Genomic DNA, 25,758 nt, shown 5'->3' with positions numbered 1-25,758 from the left:
CTATCAATCTGTCAGCATGCCTATATTAAGGGCAGATCTGTAGAATCTGCCCTGCACTCAGTGGTGCATCACATAGAGAGATCCATGACATATAGCGACTATACATTGGCGGCGTTTCTGGACATTGAAGGTGCTTTTAATTATACGAAAATTGATAAAGTGGTACATGCATTAGAGAGGAATGGTGTTGAGAAATTCGTTATAAAGTGGATCGAGTTGATGTTGCTAAACAGGGACATGGTGGTCGAGCTAGCGAGCTCCACAAGGAGGGCTAGGACCACTAGAGGATTACCACAGGGAGGGGTTATATCACCTTTGCTGTGACTATTGGTGGTGAACGAGGTATTGTTTGGGCTGACAAGTAAGGGTATCAAGGTAGTGGCATACGCGGATGACATTGTTATAATGGTATCGGGAAAATTCCTCGATTCTATTTCGGATGTGCTGAGCGAGTCTTTGCAGTATCTCTCGGAGCGGACTCTAGGATGCGGTTTAGGGGTGAACCCTGGTAAGACGGAGTTCGTACTGTTCACCAGGAGGAGAAAGGTTATCGGGTACAAGTCTCCTGCATAGAGTTGACGCTCTCGAAATCAGCGAGTTACCTAGTTATTTTGGACTCCAGGCTGAACTGGATGGAGAATACTGCCGATCGAATTAAGAGGGCCTATGCGGCACTATACTCGTGTCAAAAATTGGTCGGGCAGAGATGAGGAATGAGGCCTTCTCTTTTTGGCTGGCTTTATACCGCGGTTGTAAGACCTGTGGCCACATATGGCTGTCATGTTTGGTGGACAATCGCGAGACACCCAAATCATATATCGAGAATAAATAGGGTAAATAGGACTGCACTCATCTATATGACAGGTGCCATGAGGACCACAGCCACTGCCGCTCTGGAGGTACTGATGGGATTTATCCCACTCGATTTACACGTAAGGAAGACGGCTGAACTGACACTTCTGAGACTTAAGAGCTTGAACACGCTGGAGAGGACAGCCTGCAGGCATACTGAAATTCTGGCCGGGCAGTATAGAGAGACGGACCATATGGCCACGGAGCATGTTTATCATCACAAACATTGTTTATCATCACAAATGTTTATCATCACATTATACCAAGTATGGAGGAGTGGGAAGACAGGAGGATACCCTTCGGAATCCTGAACATGTATACGGACGGATCAAAGATGGAGGAAGGAACGGGCAGCGGAATCTATTGTAGTGAACTAGGAATAAGGGAGTCTTACACGCTGGTTAGTGATTGCAGTATTTTTCAGGCTGAGATTTCTGCGATCACAAAGGCTGCTGAGTCGCTGTTGATGAGGCCGTTATTCAGAAGCGATATCAGCTTCTTCATCGACAGTCAGGCAGCTATAAAGGCATTGTGCAGTGCTGACATAAGGCCTAGGGTAGTCAGCCGCTATCGTCGAGAACTCAAGGTTCTCACTGAACAGCATACTATAACTCTGTGCTGGGTACCTGGGCACTATGGGATACTGGGAAATGAGAAAGCGGATGTGCTGGCTAAGGAGGGTGCTCGTGGAACGAACAACGTCCTAGCGGACGTTTTTCCTCTACTATCTTCTTATCATTACAGGATAGAGGTTAAATATGATGAACAATGGCGAAGACGCTGGGTCTCTTCGGATGGTTGCGAGCAAACCAAGTTGATATGGGATGAAAATAAACGTAGGAACTGTGAAATTTTGTTGTTGATGAACAGAGAGGAATTACGGCCATTGATTGGTATCATAGCAGGACATAACACACTTGGGAAACACATGGTAAGAATAGGACTTAAAGACGATGATATCTGTAGATGGTGCCTGGACCCGGAAGGTACGGAGGACTCGTACCACTTCCTGTGTCAGTGCCCAGCTTTATCCTTTAGAAGATACTGGGCTTCTTTTTTTTCAGGCTCTCACTGATCTGCGGGAGTGCAGCTTAAGGAACATACTTGCATTCATCAGGGCCTCTGGTTGGTTATTCTGAGATTTCTTTCAAAGAGAACGAGCAGGTGGAAGTTTCTGGGACAAAGCGGACCGCATCGGAAGGAGAAAGATTGAAAAATCACATCGAGGGATCACAATGGACCTATACTGGTCTAAGTGGGCATCAATTCAAGAAAATTGATGTCACCCTCTACAACCTAACCTAACCTAACCTAAGGGTGGTTTAGGGTATGATATAACCCCCCATTTTCTACTTTACTCATTTGTTTCAGCTAAAGGTAAGTACTTCTTTTTTGAATCAATTAACTTAGAAATATAAAATGCTTTGCAATCAATGCCATCCATAATTTGATAGTATGTGATAAAAATATAGTCGTCTTCATATAAATTTTTGTACTTTTATGGTAATTTAGCACCTTAGCAGTGACCGTGTTGCCTTTTTCAGATGACATTTTGCTGTTTTACAGGGTGATACGGTCAAAATTTGGTCAATATAAACTTGACGTATTTCTTTCAATTTTGCATTTAAAAAACCTGAACACCCCTCATTTTGAAGGTGTGTGTGTAGAATGTTGCTCCTATTTTGATTTTGGAATTCACTCTTCAGTTGTCAAAATGCCGTCCAAGCAAGAAGAGCAGCGTATCAAAATTTTGCTCGCGCATCGCGAAAATCCGAGCTACTCGCACGCAAAGCTGGCAAAATCACTAAAAGTTGCCAAATCAACCGTTACAAATGTAATTAAAGTGTTTGGGGAACGTTTGTCGACAGCCAGGAAGTCTGGATCGGGGGGAAATCGAAAACCGGAAGCTGCTGAGACGACAAAGAGAGTTGCCGGTAGTTTCAAGCGAAACCCTAACCTCTCTCTCCAAGATGCCGCAAATAAGCTATCGTCTACAACCGTGCATCGAGCCAAAAAACGAGCCGGACTATCGACTTACAAGAAGGTAGTGACTCCAAATCGCGATGATAAACATAATACGACGGCCAAAGCGCGATCCCGGAGGCTGTACACGACGATGCTGACGATGTTTGACTGCGTGGTAATGGACGACGAAACCTACGTCAAAGCCGACTACAAGCAGCTTCCGGGACAGGCAAAAGGAAGGGGAAAGGTAGCAGATATTTTAAAGCACATAAAACTGTCAAAGTTTGCAAAGAAATATCTGGTTTGGCAAGCCATCTGTACCTGTGGCTTGAAAAGCAGCATTTTCATAGCTTCCGGGACTGTCAACCAAGAAATTTACGTGAAAGAGTGTTTGAATAAACGTCTGCTGCCTTTCCTGAAGAAACACGATTGTTCCGTACTTTTTTGGCCGGATTTGGCATCTTGCCATTACGGTAAAAAGGCCATGGAGTGGTACGCCGCCAACATCGTGCAGGTGGTTCCCAAGGACAAGAACCCTCCCAACACGCCAGAGCTCCGCCCAATTGAGAAATACTGGTCTATTGTCAAGCGGAACCTAAAGAAGACCAAAAAAACTGCTAAGGACGAGCAGCAGTTCAAGGCAAACTGGCTTTCTGCGGCGAAGAAGGTGGACAAGGTGGCTGTACAAAATCTGATGGCAGGTGTCAAGCGTGGGGCCGGGAATTCGGATTTGGAAAAGCGAAAGCCTAACTGAATATTTTTCCTGAATTTTATACTAATTGAACTTGAAAAAGAAATTTAATTCGATTTTTTAAATAAACGTTTTCACCGATTTACACGCGTTTTCCCTTGACCAAATTTTGACCGTATCACCCTTTAGCTGCTTCTACTAACAAATTTCTTTCGGTGTATAAAAGAGATCTAACAATGTCCGTCTGTCTGTCTGTGTATAATGTTTTAATTAAAATCTCCCCATATGAGAAAGTTTCGTTCATTTTGAGTAAATGTTTAGTTACATGAACTAATGAGGAGCAAAAAGGCTATACACAAATGTAGCATACAAATTTATTAAAATCGAAGTTAATAGTTCGCAATTAAAATTAACCTACATTTCCTTTCCAGATGAGTTTATTTATTTTTTTTTTTGAACAGGGAATTTTCATCCGATTGTTTTCAAACGTAGTGTTCTTTGAGCCCACACATAGGGTTGCCAAATGCAGAGAGCATCGGAGCATATTCTGGTATAGCCCGATTACTCGATTAAAATTTCTCGTATATCCAAAAAAAAATATACATTTATATTTTTTATTTTTATTTACTTAAAGTTTTACACACTAAAACTAAGCACACACTTAGAATTAAATAATACCATATAGAACGCAAAACAAAAATATGTTTGGGTCTCCTCATAACAAAATAAGAATAGATGATCAATTCAAAATGTTAATATTACATATTTACACAGAATTTTGGATAAGAAATTAAAGCAATTTCGAAATTCTTTCACGTGCATAAATTCTAACTTAAAATAATTTGTTTTTTTTGTATGACGACGTTCAAGAAGTTTCAACACAAAAACACTATAATTGAGCAAGGGCTCAGTAAATGAGGCCCTTTTGCTATCAACTCATATTGATCGCTGACAAAGAAATAATAAAAAAAAAACCTCTGTAATGAAATTGATTTTCAACCATAGACATCAATTCTTTCTAATTGGAGGTTTTCTCAACTGTACCACAATCTCTTCCTCAAACAGGGGATCTCCGGTTTCCGCAATCTCAATTACATCTGGCAATGAATCCATAGTGTTGGCGTCACTCGAAGACGAAGACAATTGTATAATTTCATCCATAGAAGATTCTTCTGCCTTTTGTTTCTGTGTTCTAGTAGCATGCGAGATGCGTAATTTTAAACCACTGGCACTGCGAGGTGTCACTACTAAATTTGTGCCTTTTGGGGGACGGGATGAGGATCGAGTCGAGTTGTTGGACTGATTTGATGACCCATTTGAGGTGCTTAAACGGCGATTTCTTGCACTGAGCTGTGATTTGGTAGAATCACAATCGGAATCAGATGTTCGGGCGTTGGCAACATTTCGCAGAGCGCGCCGTTTTAAAGGAGATTTAGTTTTACTGCCTTTTGGCGGGCGATAAGTATCGGATGAGCTGGAATTCGTGCTGTTGTCCTCGGAACTTTCGTCCAATTCGATGTATACTAAAAAGTAATAAAAAAAAATAGAATATTATATAGGATGCATCAGGGCTATGGAGCCGATCCAATTTTTCTCGACTCTGACTCCAACACTTTTCATTACCCTCGAATTCGACTAAGACTCCGGGTAATGTAATTTGATCTCATTGTAATAGCACTTCTATAGTAATTCTATGGTGGAGGTTTCCAAAAATGGACCGATATAAATATTCTTCTTTGCCATATTTATTCATGAATTTCACTCTAAAAGAACTGTATATTTCAAATTTCTGGCCAATAAAATAAAATAGGACACAAGTCTATTTATATTTTAGTCTAGCCTACTAGTACACATAAAAAATCTTCACCTCGGGAAGCGCGATTACAGTCAACTCACCATTTTTATAACACCGTAAAATTTCATCAATATGAATTGCAATTTGAAAAATTCGACTTTTCGATTTTCTCAAATTTTGGAAAAGTCGACATTGGGTTATTAGAGACTTTTTATGCAAAAATCAACATTCCGATTTTTTTTTTTCACAATTTGGAACAGTTGATTTTGACCACCTACACTTTTTTCCAAATTAATATTGATTCTCATAGATTGTCCTGAACCTTTTTAACCCGGCCAGCTCCGCTACGCTTTGCTACTATACCGTTCTAACCACGACCTAAATATTTAGAAATATTTTGCGCTATATAAGACCAAATGGTTTGTAATTGTGTCCGAAATAAAAATGAAGAGGCACATAACTTATTAATCGAATTCATCATGACATTTATTTTCAGGAGGCTTCAAATTTGAGGAACACAAACAGATTTAAAAAAAAAATAGTTCAACGATTTTTGAGATAAGGAAGAAGACAAAGCCATCCTCATATACAGAGTTAACAATTTTTTATTCTGTGCTGTTGACTTTTCTAACGCTCTTCTAGTGGGTGACAGTATTATAAAATTTGGGGTTGGGAAATTTTAATATAGAAGAGCCAGCACTCATTGAGTTCACATTATTTCGTCATGGAAATCAAACAAACATCTGGAAGGAGGAGATTCGCCGAAAAAAAATATTTTCAGAATATTCCGAATATTTTGTCGTCTCTACTTTCAATTTCAGGAAGTAGGATAACATAGGTTAGGTTAGGTTAACCGAACCTAAAGGTAACGGTAGATGTACCTGCCGCCATTCAGAAATGAATTTGAAATAAATCGAAGATATTTTTCTTAATATACTTAACGAAAAGTCATGGTGAGGTGGAGTCTTATCCCCGAAATATTTAAAAATCCTACAAATTTAATACTGAAGTACTGATCACTGACCATTCTTTTTCTACGGAATATCTAAAATAATAAACACCGGGGAGATACCCTCTCCGAACATATAGCGGAAAATGAGGCACAGTATTTCATTAAATTGCAAAAATTTAATCCCATTACTTAAAAATTGTGGCAGGAGGTAGCTCCCACTTCCCGTGTTAATAAAAAATATTAATTCCAGAGTTCCCGTTTAGAACTCATCACTATTTCCCTGCAACGTTCAAAAAATTCGAGAAAAATTTCATGAGAAATTTTGTTGTTTTGCAGTTCTAAAAAAAATAAGGGGGAGGTCCCCCTCCCTGACCTATTATTGAAAAATATAGCAACGGATTTTGTCTAGTGACCAATCTTAAGCTTCCATGAATATATCAAGAAAATCTTATAACTGCAAAGCACCGTATATCTGTTCATGCATATCTGATAAAATTCATTTGTAGGTATGATATGAGCATTAAAAACAGGATACATTCTCGGGCTTACTACACATCACAGTCAGTATTGCTAGTATTGGGGATTTTTCCCCAAATTGGGGATATTTTTTTTTGAAATTTTTGAGTTGGGGACTTGGGATTTGGTGGGGAATTTCCATAAATTTGGAAATTTTTTCGAGAAATCGGTTTAATCTTTTTTAACAAATTTTACATCTATAGAAAATTTTGACAAAATGTTATTTCTATAGAAAATTTTGTCAAAATTTTATTTCTATAGAAAACTTTGTCAAAATTTTATTTCTATAGAAAATTTTGTCAAAATTTTATTTCTATAGAAAATTTTGTCAAAATTTTATTTCTATAGAAAATTTTGTCAAAATTTTATTTCTATAGAAAATTTTGTCAAAATTTTATTTCTATAGACAATTTTGTCAAAATTTTATTTCTATAGAAAATTTTGTCAAAATTTTATTTCGTGTTTGTTGTTGATATTGTTGACCTTTTTATTTTAATTTTTATGATTTTTTATGTCATAATTTCGGCTATAGGTCTATAAATTAAACTTGAAATTGTTGGTTTCTTGTGTTTTTTTTTATTTTCCGATATTTCGGTTGACTTCGTCAGAACCGTTTTCAAGGCTACAAATTACAAAATTGTACAAAACCTAATTACAAAATTCACAAAATAAAATCAAACTATTTATTGTACTTTTCATTTTCTTCGCTGTATTGTTACTTCGCTGTCTGTTTTTCTACTGGTGATTACTTTTTCTTGTGTTTTTGTATCGTATGCCGATATATTCTCGCGCAGTTCTCAATATCTTTCTTATAATTTATTCTCTCGTTAATTGGAATGTTAATGATGTGTAACATCTCCAGAGTAAATCTTCGTCTCTAGTTGTTTTCCTTGCTTAGGATTTCAACGTCGTTTAATTTAGGTTTGTGACCAGTCAAAGTACAGTGGGCCGCAAGTGCTGTTTTTTGTTCCATTGGCTTGTCTGTTGTTTTTAAATCCGATTTATGTGAAGACAATCTTGTTTTTAATTTTGTCATTGTTGTACCAATATATGTCTTTTGGCATAAGTTGGATTTGTCACCGTTGCATTTTATCTTATATACTACGTTGTGTTGGTCTTCATTCTTAATTTTTGTTTTGGTTTTACTAAATAATCCGTTTACTATATTAGTAGTTTTTAACGCGAGTTGGTATTTTTCTTTATTGTATATATTAAACTTGCACAGTCTCTCGGAGAAGTTTGGTAAAGGGTGATTTGTTAAGAGCTTGATAACTTTTTTTTTTTAAAAAAACGCATAAAATTTGCAAAATCTCATCGGTTCTTTATTTGAAACGTTAGATTGGTCCATGACATTTACTTTTTGAAGATAATTTCATTTAAATGTTGACCGCGGCTGCGTCTTAGGTGGTCCATTCGGAAAGTCCAATTTTGGGCAACTTTTTCGAGCATTTCGGCCGGAATAGCCCGAATTTCTTCGGAAATGTTGTCTTCCAAAGCTGGAATAGTTGTTGGCTTATTTCTGTAGACTTTAGACTTGACGTAGCCCCACAAAAAATAGTCTAAAGGCGTCAAATCGCATGATCTTGGTGGCCAACTTACCGGTCCATTTCTTGAGATGAATTGTTCTCCGAAGTTTTCCCTCAAAATGGCCATAGAATCGCGAGCTGTGTGGCATGTAGCGCCATCTTGTTGAAACCACATGTCAACCAAGTTCAGTTCTTCCATTTTTGGCAACAAAAAGTTTGTTAGCATCGAACGATAGCGATCGCCATTCACCGTAACGTTGCGTCCAACAGCATCTTTGAAAAAATACGGTCCAATGATTCCACCAGCGTACAAACCACACCAAACAGTGCATTTTTCGGGATGCATGGGCAGTTCTTGAACGGCTTCTGGTTGCTCTTCACTCCAAATGCGGCAATTTTGCTTATTTACGTAGCCATTCAACCAGAAATGAGCCTCATCGCTGAACAAAATTTGTCGATAAAAAAGCGGATTTTCTGCCAACTTTTCTAGGGCCCATTCACTGAAAATTCGACGTTGTGGCTCGTTAGTAAGTCTATTCATGATGAAATGTCAAAGCATACTGAGCATCTTTCTCTTTGACACCATGTCTGAAATCCCACGTGATCTGTCAAATACTAATGCATGAAAATCCTAACCTCAAAAGAATCACCCTTTATATACGTCACTGGTTTGTATAATTTTGAATCCTTATCATTAGCCAATTTTTGGTTGTTATGCTGGTTGGCTTTTAGTTTCGATAAAAGTTGAAATATCGTTCGCTGTGGGAAATTGTTGTCTTGGAGAATTCGTTCAATTTTATCTTCATTTTCAGAGTGAAATTCTGGATCACTAATATTAAATATCCTTCGTATGAAATTTGTCGCGATATTGATTATTATACGTTTATTGTGCTTAGAGTAAAAATTAAGCAGTCGCCCCGAAGCCGTTGGTTTTTGGTACCAATTTAGTCTCAGTTGGTTTCCTTGTCTATGTATTATTACGTCAAGATATGGTAATTTATTGTCCTGTTCTAATTCCTTCGTGAATTGAATTTGTCTATTATATGAGTTTAAGGCCTTTAATGTTTCGTCGACTTCTGATGCCTTAATGATTGCGAAGATGTCATCAATGTATTTAGTTAAAATCGGTGGTTTTTGTGATATTTTTAAATACGTCATCTAAAAGTTCCTCCATAATAATGTCTGCTACAATTGGCGAAGCATACCTTTTAACTGCTCATAAATCTTGTCCTCGAATTTAAAATATCTGGTGTCTTTAATGCAAAATGTAATTAAATCTATAAATAAATCCTTCGTCATGTTTGTATACTGCTTAATTGTGGTCCATTTTCTTTCAATCGTCTGAATTGCGAGTTTTACCGGAATGCTTGGAAATAATGGCACCACGTCGAAGGATATTAAAACTTCATCATCTTGAATCGTCAAATTTTCCAATCTTGACTTAAAATTTACCGAGTCCTTCACATTATATTTTGAGTCAAGTGTAATATTTCTTAGTATACCTACTATGTATCTACATAAATTATACGATGGCGAATTTATCGAAGAACAAATTGGTCTCAATGGTGTGCCATCCTTATGTATTTTTGGAAGCCCGTAAATCCTTGGTGCTATTGCGGTCCTGCTAGTCAATTTGTTCTTCTCTTGTTCAGTACTAATATTGAGATTGTAAAGTTTCTCCACTAATTTTTTGTTCTTCGATTGGAGTCTACAGGTGGGATCAATTTTTATTCGCTTATATGTGCATATATCGTGTAATATTTCTTTCATCTTTAAGTCATAGTCAATTTTGTTCATTGCAACCGTTTTCCCCCTTTGTCAGCACTAAGAATTAGAATGTCATCATTTTCCTTTAAATATTGTCGTGTCTGGACCACTGTGCTTGATATGTATTTATCTCTCAAGCTCATTTGCGATTTTCGTAAATGATCGTCTATCAATGTTGTCAATTTTGTTCTCGCCATCTCTTGTTCCTCTCTACTCTCAATTGTCTGTACAAAATCTTCTCCTTCGGCGATAACTTGTAATAGTGAGAAAGTTTTATTGGTGTGCGGGAGAGCATGTTTTGGACCTAGTGAGAGAATCCACTGCACTTCTCTCGTTATGTCTTTCTCCGTCTTATTCACAAACCAGTCGTTGTGAGTTCTAATGTTAAGCTGTTTTTTTGTGTTGTTGTTTGAGTACATCTAGCTTTTTAATGTGTGTTGTTTTGTTCTTGTTTGCTATGTTGTTGTATAGAGTGCTTTCACTCTCCAAGTACAACGATAATTATTTCTATAGAAAATTTTGGCAAAATTTTATTTCTATAGAAAATTTTGTCAAAATTTTATTTCTATAGAAAATTTTGTCAAAATTTTATTTCTAAAGAAAATTTTGTTAAAATTTTATTTCTATAGAAAATTTTGTCAAAATTTTATTTCTATAGAAAATTTTGTCAAAATTTTATTTCTATAGAAAATTTTGTTAAAATTTTATTTCTGTAGAAAATTTTGTCAAAATTTTATTTCTATAGAAAATTTTGTCAAAATTTTATTTCTATAGGAAATTTTGTCCAAATTTTATTTCTATAGGAAATTTTGTCCAAATTTTACTTCTATACAAAATTTTGCCAAAATTTTATTTCTATAGAAAATTTTGTCAAAATTTTATTTCTATAGGAAATATTATCCAAATTTTACTTCTATAGAAAATTTTGTCAACATTTTATTTCTATAGAAAATTTTGTCAAAAATTTATTTCTATAAAAAATTTTGTCAAAATTTTATTTCTATAGAAAATTTTGTCAAAATTTTATTTCTATAGAAAATTTTGTCAAAATTTTATTTCTATAGAAAATTTTGTCAAAATTTTATTTCTATATAGATTTTGTCAAAATTTTACGTAAAGTCGATATCGGATTATAATTTTTATTTCAGATCAAATATATAACGAAAAATAAACAACCGTTCCTCAGTACTCACCTTGTTCATTAAACCGCTTCCGTTTTGCTAGCATATCTTGGAAATACATCTCAGTGTTTTTCATTCGCTTCAAACGGACCTTAGGCTGACGTAAAGTGGCCACATCAGAGGGACGTAGTTTTCGCATTAGTACTTTTACACCTTTAACACGAAATGGTTCTTTAAAGCTCTGACTGTCTCCATCATCTAACAAAGGCATGTCAGTTCTTTGCAATTTGTTAGTTTTTCTGGGTTTAGATTCTAGTTCGTCTGCAGTATCGGAAAATGTAGTATCACTTATATCCAGTTTTGTGTCATCAAGTAAATCATCTGGATTATGTAGGATTTCTATGGCAATAGAAGTTCTTTCGCCTTCATCCATTTTTATATCTGAACTATCTCTTCTATCAAAACTAGCTTCCGTTTCAAGCGGTTCTTCGCTTTTAGTCTCTTCCCCCCCAAACGAGTTCTTGATCTTACGGTCTAGACTGGGTTGAGGGCCTACTGCTTTATTTAGAATTTCAACATTATGATCCGTTTGATTTACTTCGGAGCATCCACTAGACTTCATGTCCATTCTCATATGATCTCCGGAGATCGTTAAAGTGTTAATTTCTGTTTCCTTTTGAGGTTCATACACTATTATGTCATCAATATCTGAGTCTGTTATCTCTTGTTGAGGCAAGATTTGAGCGTCGTCTGATATTTCCATGATTTTATTATCCTTGCTATCAATATCTGAGCAAAATACGGATTTTGGTTCTTCTCCTTCTGTTATATTTTCGGGTACCTTCCGTTCTTTATAGCTTAAATCGTTTTCTTTTTGTGGATTGGAATGAATATCTGGAAGTTCATCTTCATTACCTTTTGTTTCTTTTTGAGCTGTCAACGAATCTTCTTTCGCCGGTCTCTTTGATGATTCTTCAAGATCTGCACTAAGTCGTCTTCCTGGTATACCTGATGTTTCTGTGATCTTTTCTTCTATAACTTTTGTCTCGCCTGTTTCCACTTGAGTTGTATTTTGTATTTCGTTAGGTTTGTCCTCGCAAACCTCAGCAACAAAATGCCCTTTTGATATGTTTTCCTCCACTAAAACTTTTTCCAATAATTGATTGGTATGGAGCTTGTTCGATACTAAATCAGATTCTAATGATTTCATGTCACAATTTATGCCAATTTTTGGACTATTTACAATGGCGTTTTTATCAGTCACTTGTGTCAATGGTGTACTGAGTTCTTCAGAGGCAATATGCTTCACAGGTAGTTCTGATTCAATTTCTTTTTTCACATAAATATCTGACTTGTTAACAGATATTTCCTTGTTCTCGTTTACCTTTAAACCGACTTTTGACTCTAATTCGTCAAACGTTATAGCTTGTAAAGTCTGATCAATAGAACTCTCAGTATTTTTATCATTATCACAGTTTTCTGGTATATCTGTCAAATCTCCAACCTTTAATTCATTGCCTTTGTAGTGATCTTTTGATAAAGATTTTTCTGTAGAAATTTCTTCCTCTATTCTCAGATTTGTAAGCCTATTTTCGTTAGGGACATTTCCTATTTCAGACCTGGTGGAACAATCATCCATATTATCGTCATCTTTGGTTCCACTTGATTGATTTTCATTCTCCGTAACCGGATTTTCGCCATCTAAATTTGACTTTTTCGATCTGGTGTAACAATCAACGATATTGTCATTGTTTTTTGTTTCGCATAGTTGATTTTTATTCTCTGCCGTGGAAATTGCTTGTTGGTCGTTATTGCTGTTATCTTTTAACTGGAAAGCCAGACAAGTTAATGGAAAAGAATTAACTAACCACAAAAACTTTTATGTTTTTCACTTAGAATCTACATAAAATGAAGATTCAGATTGTAACATTGAGTAATAGACAACGAGAATACAAAAATACCTTTTGACAATCCTGCATATTGGAAGTTTCTCCTAATCGATCGGCAACTGAAAATGAAACCTTGAACTAATGCATCTGATAATGTTAGAAATTTCCTTACCATTTATTTTCGTCTCGTCTAGTCTTATGGCACTCATTACTTCTTGGGCTATCATTTTAGGTTCTTCATATTCTTCTAGTTTTATAATTTTGTCCACTGTTTCTATTCTCTCCTGTTTTATACTTTGTAGTCTATCGTCATCAAACTTGGTTAATGTGTTCATTTCTTGAATAATGTCATCTTCATCTTTTACCATGGGGTTAATTTCTTTAGAAATGTTTCTCAATTTGGCAAAACGTTGCAAAACACTAGAGCTTTCCTCCAACAAATAAACGCAATCATTATCGATTGCCTGCAAATCACTTTTTTCGACGTTCCATATATCAACAAGCGGTTGAAAACCTACGGTAGGGTTGACTAGAACAGGTCGCTGTTTCAGACATTCCTTTATATTCTTCTTAACGATATCTGAAGACTTTGAATTGACATCGTTGATTATGTTAGGAGTTTCTCCAGCATCTCCTGCAGAGTTGGTATCATCGGACTTTTCCTCATCATTTTCTTCAGTTTGCTTGGGAATCTCTTCATCGTCATTTTTCTTTCGACGTCTCCTGCGCCCAACCATTTCGGAATTAAATAAAATACTTGCCATTGCCGCAGCTGCCCTGGCCCTAGTGCGTCTTCTCCCCGTCAAATATGGATCATCCTCTTGCGAGTTGTCATCTAGAATATAATGGTATTTAATTAGTATATTCGAAAGAAAACACGTTTAGCATGAGATTATTACCTTCAATAACTTCAGGCTTTTTATTTCCCTTTCTAGTTTCGAATGCATCCTCATCATCTTCAAAGTCGTCATCATCTTCGCTTTCTTCACTTTCTTCATCGGAATCAGCTGCGTTCAACAAATTTTCGTAACCTTGCTCAATGCTGCCATAGTCCAGCTGTGGCCTGTTCTTGTATTTTTCATAATCAATTTTCAAAAACTTTAAACGATCATTGGCTTCGTCCATATTAAGTTCAACGAAACGTTTTTTCTCTCCTGGATTGGTCATGAGCATTTTACACCGTCTACGCAATTCACCCCAATCAACTGCCCACGAGAAATTTTTATTTCGCGCCAAAAATACAACTGTAATTATATCTTTAACCATTGTAGTTGGTAAATGCAATGAACTCAAAGCTTGAAACAACGGATCGTAGTCTTCTTTGCGTTCGTCAGTGTTTGACAAATTGGTGATCTCTTTAACATCGATCGTAGAACTAAGTAAACCATATTTGGCATCAATTTTATCTTTACCCGTTACCCATCTACCTTGTTCATCGGTACGTTTTCTGTTATTTCGTATACCCAGACGTTTTATCACTTCATAATTGTATGTGGTGGGATTCAGATAAAACGCTGTAAGCCAAAACTCTTGTTCAATAAAAGGATGCTCTGCAAATATTTTGGCAAGGTCTATATAATGATTGGATAATTTTGTTTCTAAATTTAACATAAAATTTGTCGTAAGACCAGGATGATACCGCCATGTCTCGATCATATTAAGCTCATGACTAATGATTTTGAACAGCAAGACAATTTTGGCAAAATGCCAACCCATATAAGTCTGTAATGAAAAAAAAAAATAAAGAAAATATCTTAATATATTCTTAGGTCAAAGAATTTAAGCTTATGCACACCATATATTCAAATAGTAGCCAAAAATATAGTCCATAGTTTTCACAAACTAACATGAGAATATATAACAAGTATAGATATATGAGATTATTTTTTTTTTACATTTCGGTTCTCAGTTTGTGTTTCACAGGTGGAAATGATAACTAAAAGTTCCAAACAAGAATAATGGTAATATTTTTTTTCGCAAAACCTAAGCCTTCTCTCTTCAAAATAGCATAGTTAAAAATGAAACCGTGAAAATCTTTGTTTTAAATAAGTGTGTCAAATAGTTGACTCAATTTTCAAAGAAATCAAAAATCGATTTGAAGCTTACAAAGACTCGGCATCGGCTTTTCAATTTTGGTACCCGTTTTTTTTTAATTTTTATCGGATCGGATGAACTAACAACATAAAGAAGTCTAAATTGTGACAAAAATTTTCTATAGAAATAAAATTTTGACAAAAATTTTCTATAGAAATAAAATTTTCACAAAATTTTCTATAGAAATAAAATTTTCACAAAATTTTCTACAGGAATAAAGTTTTGACAAAAATTTCTATAGAAATAAAATTTTGACAAAATTTTCTATAGAAACAAAATTTTCAAAAAATTTTCTATAGAAATAAAATTTTGACAAAAATTTTCTATAGAAATAAAATTTTGAACAAAATTTTCTATAGAATAAAATTTTGACAAAAATTTTATATAGAAATAAAATTTTTATAGAAATAAAATTTGGCCAAATTTTTCTATAGAAATAAAAATTTCACAAAATGTTTATAGAAATAAAATTTAGACAAAAATTTTCTATAGAAATAAAATTTTGACAAAAATTTTCTATAGAAATAAAATTTTCAAAAAATTTTCTATAGAAATAAAATTTTGACAAAAATTTTCTATAGAAATAAAATTTTGAACAAAATTTTCTATAGAAATAAAATTTTGACAAAAATTTTATATAGAAATAAAATTTTCTATAGAAATAAAATTTTTATAGAAATAAAATTTTGACAAAAATTTTCACAAAATTTTTATAGAAATAAAATTTAGACAAAAATTTTCTATAGAAATAAAATTTTGCCAAAAATTTTCTATAGAAATAAAAAAAAGACAAAAATTTGCTATAGTAATAAAATTTTCTATAGAAATAAAATTTTGACAAAAATTTTCTATAGAAATAAAATTTTCACAAAATTTTCTATAGAAATAAAATTTTCACAAAATTTTCTACAGGAATAAAGTTTTGACAAAAATTTCTATAGAAATAAAATTTTGACAACATTTTCTATAGAAATAAAATTTTCAAAAAATTTCTATAGAAATAAAATTTTCACAAAATTTTCTATAGAAATAAAATTTTCACATATTTTTCTATAGAAATAAAATTTTTACAAAATTTTCTATAGAAGTAAAATTTTCACAAAATTTTCTATAGAAATAAAATTTTCACAAAATTTTCTACAGGAATAAAGTTTTGACAAAAATTTCTATAGAAATAAAATTTTGACAAAAATTTTCTATAGAAATAAAATTTTCAAAAAATTTTCTACAGGAATAAAGTTTTGACAAAAATTTCTATAGAAACAAAATTTTGACAAAAATTTTCTATAGAAATAAAATTTTCAAAAAATTTTCTATAGAAATAAAATTTTGACAAAAATTTTCTATAGAAATAAAATTTTGAACAAAATTTTCTATAGAAATAAAATTTTGACAAAAATTTTATATAGAAATAAAATTTTCTATAGAAATAAAATTTTTATAGAAATAAAATTTTGACAAAAATTTTCACAAAATTTTTATAGAAATAAAATTTAGACAAAAATTTTCTATAGAAATAAAATTTTGCCAAAAATTTTCTATAGAAATAAAAAAATGACAAAAATTTGCTATAGTAATAAAATTTTCTATAGAAATAAAATTTTGACAAAAATTTTCTATAGAAATAAAATTTTCACAAAATTTTCTATAGAAATAAAATTTTCACAAAATTTTCTACAGGAATAAAGTTTTGACAAAAATTTCTATAGAAATAAAATTTTGACAACATTTTCTATAGAAATAAAATTTTCAAAAAATTTCTATAGAAATTAAATTTTCACAAAATTTTCTATACAAATAAAATTTTCACATATTTTTCTATAGAAATAAAATTTTTACAAAATTTTCTATAGAAGTAAAATTTTCACAAAATTTTCTATAGAAATAAAATTTTCACAAAATTTTCTACAGGAATAAAGTTTTGACAAAAATTTTCCATAGAAATAAAATTTTGACAAAAATTTTCTGTAGAAATAAAATTTTTATAGAAATACAATTTTGACAAAAATTTTCTATAGAAATAACATTTTCACAAAATTTTTATAGAAATAAAATTTTCTATAGAAATAAAATTTTGACAAAAATTTTCTATAGAAATAAAATTTTGACAAAAATTTGCTATAGAAATAAAATTTTGAGAAAAATATTCTATAGAAATAAAATTGTCACAAAATTTTCTATAGAAATAAAATTTTCGTAAAATTTTCTACAGAAACACAATTTTCACAAAATTTTCTATAGAAATAAAATTTTGACAAAAATATTCTATAGAAACATAATTTTCACAAAATTTTCGATAGAAATAAAATTTTCACAAAATATTCTATAGAAATAAAATTTTGACAAAAATATAATTTTCACAAAATTTTCTATAGAAATAAAATTTTCACAAAATTTTCTATAGAAATAAAATTTTCAAAAAATTTTCTATAGAAATAAAATTTTGACAAAAATTTTCTATAGAAATAAAATTTTGAACAAAATTTTCTATAGAAATAAAATTTTGACAAACATTTTATATAGAAATAAAATTTTCAAAAAATTTTCTATAGAAATAAAATTTTTATAGAAATAAAATTTTGACAAAAATTTTCTATAGAAATAAAATTTTCACAAAATTTTTATAGCAATAAAATTTTGACAAAAATTTTCTATAGAAATAAAATTTTGACAAAAATTTTCTATAGAAATAAAAACATGACAAAAATTTGCTATAGTAATAAAATTTTCAAAAAATTTTCTATAGAAATAAAATTTTTATAGAAATAAAATTTTGACAAAAATTTTCTATAGAAATAAAATTTTCACAAAATTTTTATAGAAATAAAATTTTGACAAAAATTTTCTATAGAAATAAAATTTTGACAAAAATTTTCTATAGAAATAAAATTTTGACAAAAATTTTCTATAGACATAAAATTTTGACAAAAATTTTCTATAGACATAAAATTTTGACAAAAATTTTCTATAGACATAAAATTTTGACAACAATTTTCTATAGAAATAACTTTTAGTAGATTTCGAACATAATGATAATCTAACTCTCTTAAACGACAACATTTATTTCTATTTGAACTATGAAATTATTTTGCCTGTAATCTTATTTAGATGATTTGATACATTTTTGTTTATTTCTACAATATTCGTTTCTATTCAAGTAATGTTCATATTACTGCATTACTCGCCATGCGTATGTAAATGTAATCCGGAGCGATGCCAATTAATAAGTGGTTATTAAATTTTTAAACAGGCTTACCTACAAGATTACCGGGTAATGAGAGTTTTTGCTGGGTATATCTGTTAAATTTATGCACTTCACTTTTAAATATAAATTTAAGTATACTAGGATTATTTAAGTGTCAGGTCGGATATATGATATATGAACTGATTGGCTAACATATATTTATCGTGAAATATCATAAACATACCTTTTTGGACAAAGCTTCGTAGACAAAATACAAAACATCTTCATTATTAGGAATATTTTGGAAAATTGGATCCTGTCGTAAATCATCTATGGCTTTTTCCTCATCTGCAGTATCATCACCAATACCAATACCAATTTTTTGCATATTTCCATCATTTTCATTGGGAATATCATCAGTGTTTTCATAATTTCCAATATTGCCCATACGATTTCCTTTACAGATCTTACTTTTGAAATCGGTCATATTTTGTACGCTTTGTATGATATTATGGGCATAACTTTGGGATTCTTGCTTTTTTAATTCATTCAACATAAATATTTCACTTTTTTCACGTTCATTGACATAGGCGTTCATTAGACGTTTATAGAGAGCAATATTTGCGGCGAAATCATCATCATTCATATTGTTCAATTCCATTAATAGATTACCCAACAAATAACTTTTGTAAGCTTGAGAAACTACCCCAAATAGATTAACAGGGGAGGTGTCAAATGAATTCCAAATAAAAAAATCAAAAAATTCGCGCTTTTGCAGACGCAAATGCAAACAGGTAAGAGCTATGAATCGAGCAGGTGTATATTGCAAATTATCCATTCCATAAGATGTCTGAAATCCTTGATTATAGAAACGTATATTGTTCATCTGGAAAAATATCAACAAAAGGTGAAGTAAGTTGTGACGGAGTATATTGACTTTGTTTTGTTTGTTTTACCATGTTATCGATTACGTATCCTTTGACATCGTCCGCCTCATATACAGCCATTAAGTATATATGGCATATTAGCAATAGGCATCGTTTATCTTCTGGTGGAACATATGGTAGTCTCGAACCACCGGTTTGATTCAATTCATTGGTGTACACTTTATTCCAAGCTGCAATAACTCTCATGCATAAAGTTTTAACCATATCTACGGAGCATTGATCGAAGAGCTTAACTAAACGCAAAACGATTACTGGCAATTGTTCCAATTTTAGATAGCCAATGTCTGAGAAGTAAAAGTAGAAAGAGTGCAAATATACTTTAGGGACTCAATTTTAATGTGCTTTAGAGCAAATTTAGAATATATCTGTTAGTGTCGTAATGCATTAATTTTTTAAAATTATTATTCGAGCTATATTGACAAAGACGATTAAATGTGGGTACTAAGTTTGAGTTTCGCAAAAAATTTCGATTTCTTACACTTGCTCCGGTCATCGCAAATCTCAAAAATTTTCCGATTTCAAATCGATGAGACTTGCCTCTGCGAATTCAAAATAAATAAATCAATTTTTCAAAGATATTGTAAAGCTTGTATAAAAACATGCTTAACAATAATTTGCTATATGTCTTGGCAGTAAAAAATATAAAATGTCGAAATAATGTACTTGTAAAGTAATAACCGCGTATATTTTGGAGTGACCACATTTTTACACAATCTACTGAAGTGAGGTTTTGTGATTCGCATATCGTGTTTCAAATATGACGATTTTATTAAGAAACTGGTGACAATGAAACTCAATGCAATACTGAGTAGCGTGGCGCCATAATTATTTTGTAATTTTCGCTCATTTTGCGGTGTCGATGAAAAGAAAAGTAATCGGAAAAATGGTGATGTTAGCGGCTAAACTCGAACTTAATACCCACCTTAAGGAAGAAAACGCCAGATACAAATCCATATACGCGTGACTATACAGGTTTGCATAGCCCTTAGTATAGATCTGGTTGGGATAGATAACTCAATGGACCCTATATGCTCTGTATTCTATTTGTATCTGCTTAGCGATTACGGATACAAAAGTACAAAAAGTAGAAAGTTGATATTCAAAGCTAGTTATCTTCAAAATAGACTTTTCAATTTTTTGATAAAAAAACACCAAACCGACTTTTGATATTGGCCAAAATCGACTACCCGACTTCTTATCGGAAATTCGTAAAGTGGAATTGAAAGGGGAATATGATGTAGCTTTCATTTTTGTGCTGAAGAGTCACTAAAAGTCGAAAATAGCGACGTCAACCAAGAATATTCAATAACTGCAAAAGTCGAAATGTTGAAAAATCGACTATTTCGATCTCTCAAAAGAAAGGGAAAGACGAAAAGTCGACTTTTAATAATTTTGAAAAATCAATTTTTTTTTATTCTTAATACAATTTTTAGAAGTACAGTCCTTTGGAAGCACAATCCAAAAAATTACTCAAACAAGGTATTTAAAAAATTTCACAGAATCATTAGCAACAAAACAACATTCAAAAAGTCCTCCACAAGGATGAATTCTATCAACTTTACTTTGGAAGGTAGTAGTTTCTTACCTTTTCTTAAAAAAAAAGAAAAAAAGTACTTTCATATGTATATAACGCAAGGAACGTTAGATTCCTACAATTAAATCTCTCGCCTCAAGTGGCATTGAAATTACCCTCGGTGAGTGTGCAAAATGTCTCGGACAGTAAGCTCAATATCGAAGAAAGTGCGAGGAAAATCACTGTGCCCTAGTTTTTGTGGACAATAGACATAGCGAAAAAGTAGGAATTAATTTCGACAAATTTCACATTACCTGCAAACGGAAGTGGTGAGACCAATGCTATATAGTGTTATGGTATTTGACCAGCACATTGGCAATCACCCAAATGAGAAATTTTACAAAGAGTTCAGCGGCAGTTACAGAGTTCCATAGATTACCTATAGACACCCTTCAGTTTTTTTTTTGTGCCAATTGACCCCTATAATGTGCGACATACCGAAGGGGTCGCTAAAAGAGTACGGCCTCTTTGAGGGTCACAAAATAATGTCGGAAGGGCGAAATCTTCTTTTTTTGCATTAATTTTATAACAATGTTTCGCTATAGTCGATTTTGGAGTTTTTCTCAATATTATATATCAAATAGATCTTACCCTCATTGGTAGCAATTTGCTCTTCCGTCTCAATACTTAATGCTCCATTTTCCAAGGTCTTGTCTTTAGTTACATTCAATGACTTTAGATAAGATACCTGCCAAGGTGTTAAATTGTACAATAACAAAAAATCCCAATTAATTTGCATCATATCCGGCAGACGCATTAGCAAACCACGAGCTCTATTTAAACAATGGATCAAGGCGTGTTTCCAAAGAATTTTTGAGCGATCCCATTCCTTACTAAACCATACATCCAAACTCCAAGGAACAATTATCTTAAGCATTGTCTCCAGCTCTTCGGGCAATTCCCACTCGTCATCTTTCAATTTCGATTTATATTGCTCGCAAATTTCCCAAAAATACAAAAGGGTGTTGATGCGCTCGTCTCCCATTTTAGGAAATATATCCAGATCACTGTGATGCGTGATGTATAACAATTTATGCTACAAATAAAGCAAGAAATTTTATTCCAATCTCAAGGGGGTGGCCTAAACCATAGGATACTCACAGCGGACATTTCATCAATGCCTATTTTAAACGCACAATCGAAGTATTTCTTTTCATTTTTTATCTTATACGGTAGAATAACATCCATTTTGCAGCGATTATTTGAGTGTACGATTTTCTAGCTTTCAAATTGCAATTACATTTTTTACTACATCAAATTAATAAATTTGCTATGGTCTTCGAAGGACGCCGACAAAATTATAAACAATTGTTTGCGCTCAGCTGTTTTTTGCTAGTGTTTGCACAATACGGGTATGGGTACCGAATACTTCCAACAAACAGGGTGATTCATAACGCAAACAATGCATTTTATTTGATGAGAACTTACAAAATGCCCTGTCCAAAAGTTTTTGGACTTCGAGATACTTATTTATATTTAAAGCACTTGTAGTCGTTAATTAACTCGATCTAAACATCTTTTCCATTGGTAAGAATTTGTATCAGTTCAAGCTACTAAATTAAGGTGTTGTTTTTGTTGGTCAAGCAAGACACGATTATTTAAATGTTTATTAAGTTTATTAAACATTTATAAATTCTCATAAATATAACATTTATACGACTATCACATCACATTTAACATATGTGTATGCATTAATAAAAGATTGATGTTGAGTTACAAGTTGCAAGTTACATGTTGTAGTGTCTATCAGCCAGTGCTTTTATTCCCAATGGAGGCAGCGTGTCTGGAAAAATATTTGAAAAACTATCACTTTATTACATTTAGAAAGTCAAAAATTGTTCACCAATATACCTTTCACAATTTTAAGCGAAATAACTATGTTTTCAGCACTTCATTATCATTTTTATTTAAATAAATTATAATAAGCTAGTTGTGCTTGGTGTTTCACAAAATATAAAATGGCTCTTGTAACAATAGTGATGGCACAATACTTTCATGCGAATAGTGATGGCAAAATACTATCACAGTTGGCGATTGTTGCAGTGTCACTTACGAGTCTGTGGTAGCGATGAGGATGAAATGGAACTTTGAAATGGTGGCAGGCATTGTTGTTGCTTGGTCACTTGGAAATTGTTTTCTTGAAATAACTCAGCGAATAACAAGCCATTACAAGTTTTTATACAACATCAATGTTTAAAGGTCGGTACTATGTTCCTTTTTCGCGTTGAAGATTTCGCGGTTACTTTACTAAAATAGCTTAATAGCTTAAAGCAGAAAATATAACTCCATTGATACAAACTTTCTTTGTGGTCGAGATTTCATCTAGATTTAACAGAAATATATTTGTTTTCATGTATAATTTTGATTATTTCAGAAAGAGTTATCGCGAAAATAAAGTGGTTTTCAACTCGAAAACCGAACCTAGTACTGGCCTTAATATTGCTGCTGTATTGACAACAATAAAGGTTGAGTTACATACCATGCGTTAACGCGTCCGTTGATTGAAGAGTTGAATTTTCTCTTTGTAAGCAATAGTTTTGTTAGAGGAAATGTTTAGAGGCAAGCTTAGTGTATTTGTCGTCGCGCAAAAAATGTTTCTCCTATCGCCTATCGCTATGGCTATGTTTTTTCACACATAGGCGTAGCTAAAGGGGGTTATGGGTTTGTCATATCCTCCTACCAAATAACATGCAGTAATTCTACAAACTATCACTGAATTAAATATTCTGGGTTCATCTCATCTACACGAATTAATTGTTTCTCTTTTTGAAGTATCTTACCAATGAGCACACATTGTAGCCTTCATCCCCAGGAGAACGTTGCTAGATACGCCAATATTTAACTGACAATTATGACAAATAAAAATAAAAATACAAAATAAAATCGAATCGAAAATAAAATTATTTTATACAAAATATTTTGAAATATTCAATTTGCTTTAAATTTATGACAGAAAAGTTTCCTAATAAATGGTCATCATAATTGATGGTAAGAATTACTTCAAAGATTTTCTCTATTTTAAATTGCTAACTTGTTGAACAATGTTTCAATTTGACTGACAATCAATATGGCGGCAAACATTCTCGTTTCTGTAATACTTAAACTACCTTCCTTAATATGCCTTGGGAAAGAGTTTACACATGTTCATGCATTTTTCAATTTCGTATGACTAAACATTTGTTAAATTTAACGGCACTCCCTATATTATCCACCACATCGAAAACAGTCGTATTCGATATTTAAATCCCATCGGCTCTATTGAGAAGATGTATCGCACCATGTTCCCTGTTTTTTTTCTAATTTGACGGCACTTCTGAGAATCCCCACCACGTCGAAAACAGTCGTATATGATATCCAGGCAAACGCTTAGAAGAAGTGAATTTCAAGTAAAATATACCTTTCACAATTTTAACCGTACGTTTTCAGCACTTAATTTCTGCTTTTATTCAAAAAAATTGTAAAAAGCTATTTTGCTTGATGTTTTAAAAATACCAAAATGGTTATTGTAACCATAGCGATGGCAAGTACATTTCATACTTTTTGGTACATTTTCCACATCACAGATGGCGTTTTGTAGTGCCACATATGAGTCTGTGGTGGGGCTGTCATTAAGGACTTTTTTTGAATCCCGGGATTTTTCAGCACCCCGAACAAATAATCTAAATTTGTTAAATCTGCAGCTTTTTAGGATTTTTATACCCTTCACCACTACTGTGGTACAGGGTATAATAAGTTTGTGCATTTGTATGTAACGCCAAGAAGAAAAAGTCTGAGACCCATCGTTTAGTATACCGATCGTCTTAGAATTAAATTCTGAGTCGATTTAGCGATGTCCGTCTGTCTGTCCGTCTGTCTGTTGATGTATTTTTGTGTGCAAAGCACAGCTCGCAGTTTTAGTCCGATTGTCCTAAAATTTGATATACAGTCCTGTTTCGGCTCAAAGACGATATATATTTAGATATAGCTCCCATATATATTTTTCACCGATCTGGTCATAATTGGCGTGTATATCAACCGATCTTCCTCAAATTCCGTACATCCGAATATTTTATGAGTCTCGAAAAACTTGCAAAATATCATCCAAATCGGTTCAGATTTAGATATAGCTCCCATATATATGTTTTTCTGATTTGGACAAAAATTGTCAAAATACCAACATTTTCCTTATAAAATCGCCACTGCTTAGTCGAAAAGTTGTAAAAATGACTCTAATTTTCCTAAACTTCTAATAAATATATATCGAGCAATAAATCATAAATAAACTTTTTCGAAGTTTTCGCTTCAGATTTCAATGTTTCCCATATTTTTATACCCTCCACCATAGGATGGGGGTATATTAACTTTGTCATTCCGTTTGTAACACATCGAAATATTGCTCTAAGACCCCATAAAGTATATATATTCTGGGTCGTGGTGAAATTCTGAGTCGATCTAAGCATGTCCGTCCGTCCGTCCGTCCGTCCGTCTGTCCGTCTGTCCGGCTGTCCGTCCGTCTGTGGAAATCACGCTAACTTCCGAACGAAACTAGCTATCGACTTGAAACTTGGCACAAGTAGTTGTTATTGATGTAGGTCGGATGGTATTGAAAATGGGCCATATCGGCCCACGTTTACGTATAGCCCCCATATAAACCGATCCCCAAATTTGGCTTGCGGAGCCTTCCGGAGCAGCAAAATTCATCCGATCCGTTTGAAATTTGGTACGTGGTCTAAGTATACGGTCTCTAACAACCATGCAAAAATTGGTCCATATCGGTCCATAATTATATATAGCCCCCATATAAACCGATCCCCAGATTTGACCTCCGGAGCCTCTTGGAGGGGCAAAATTCATCCGATCCGGTTGAAATTTGGTACCTGATGTTAGTATACGGTCTCTAACAACCA

General features: G+C 33.0%; 1 protein-coding gene and 1 long non-coding RNA gene across 2 annotated transcripts; both read right to left on the bottom strand.

Annotated features, from left to right (window-relative positions):
* Positions 1-4,108: 4,108 nt before the first annotated feature.
* On the bottom strand, positions 4,109-22,151 carry LOC142233401 (uncharacterized). The gene is made up of 9 exons (XM_075304300.1): positions 21,974-22,151; positions 21,464-21,908; positions 19,309-19,583; positions 18,597-19,238; positions 13,974-14,796; positions 13,247-13,909; positions 13,147-13,193; positions 11,258-13,013; positions 4,109-5,031 (listed from the first exon to the last, which is right to left on the bottom strand). Exons 1-9 carry the CDS (start codon positions 22,058-22,060, stop codon positions 4,517-4,519), a joined length of 5,253 nt encoding a protein of 1,750 aa, XP_075160415.1. The 5' UTR covers positions 22,061-22,151; the 3' UTR covers positions 4,109-4,516.
* A 311-nt stretch (positions 22,152-22,462) lies between these two features.
* LOC142234422 (uncharacterized) lies at positions 22,463-22,844 on the bottom strand. Its single transcript, XR_012721621.1, has 2 exons — positions 22,724-22,844; positions 22,463-22,655 (listed from the first exon to the last, which is right to left on the bottom strand). It is a non-coding gene; the product is annotated as an uncharacterized LOC142234422 (long non-coding RNA).
* Between the last annotated feature and the right edge of the window lie 2,914 nt (positions 22,845-25,758).

This window comes from Haematobia irritans, chromosome 4 (genome assembly GCF_050003625.1).
Source record: "Haematobia irritans isolate KBUSLIRL chromosome 4, ASM5000362v1, whole genome shotgun sequence".
NCBI lineage: Eukaryota > Metazoa > Arthropoda > Insecta > Diptera > Muscidae > Haematobia > Haematobia irritans.
Note: the sequence above shows the minus strand (reverse complement) of the source record. Positions and strands in the feature narration are given on the sequence as shown.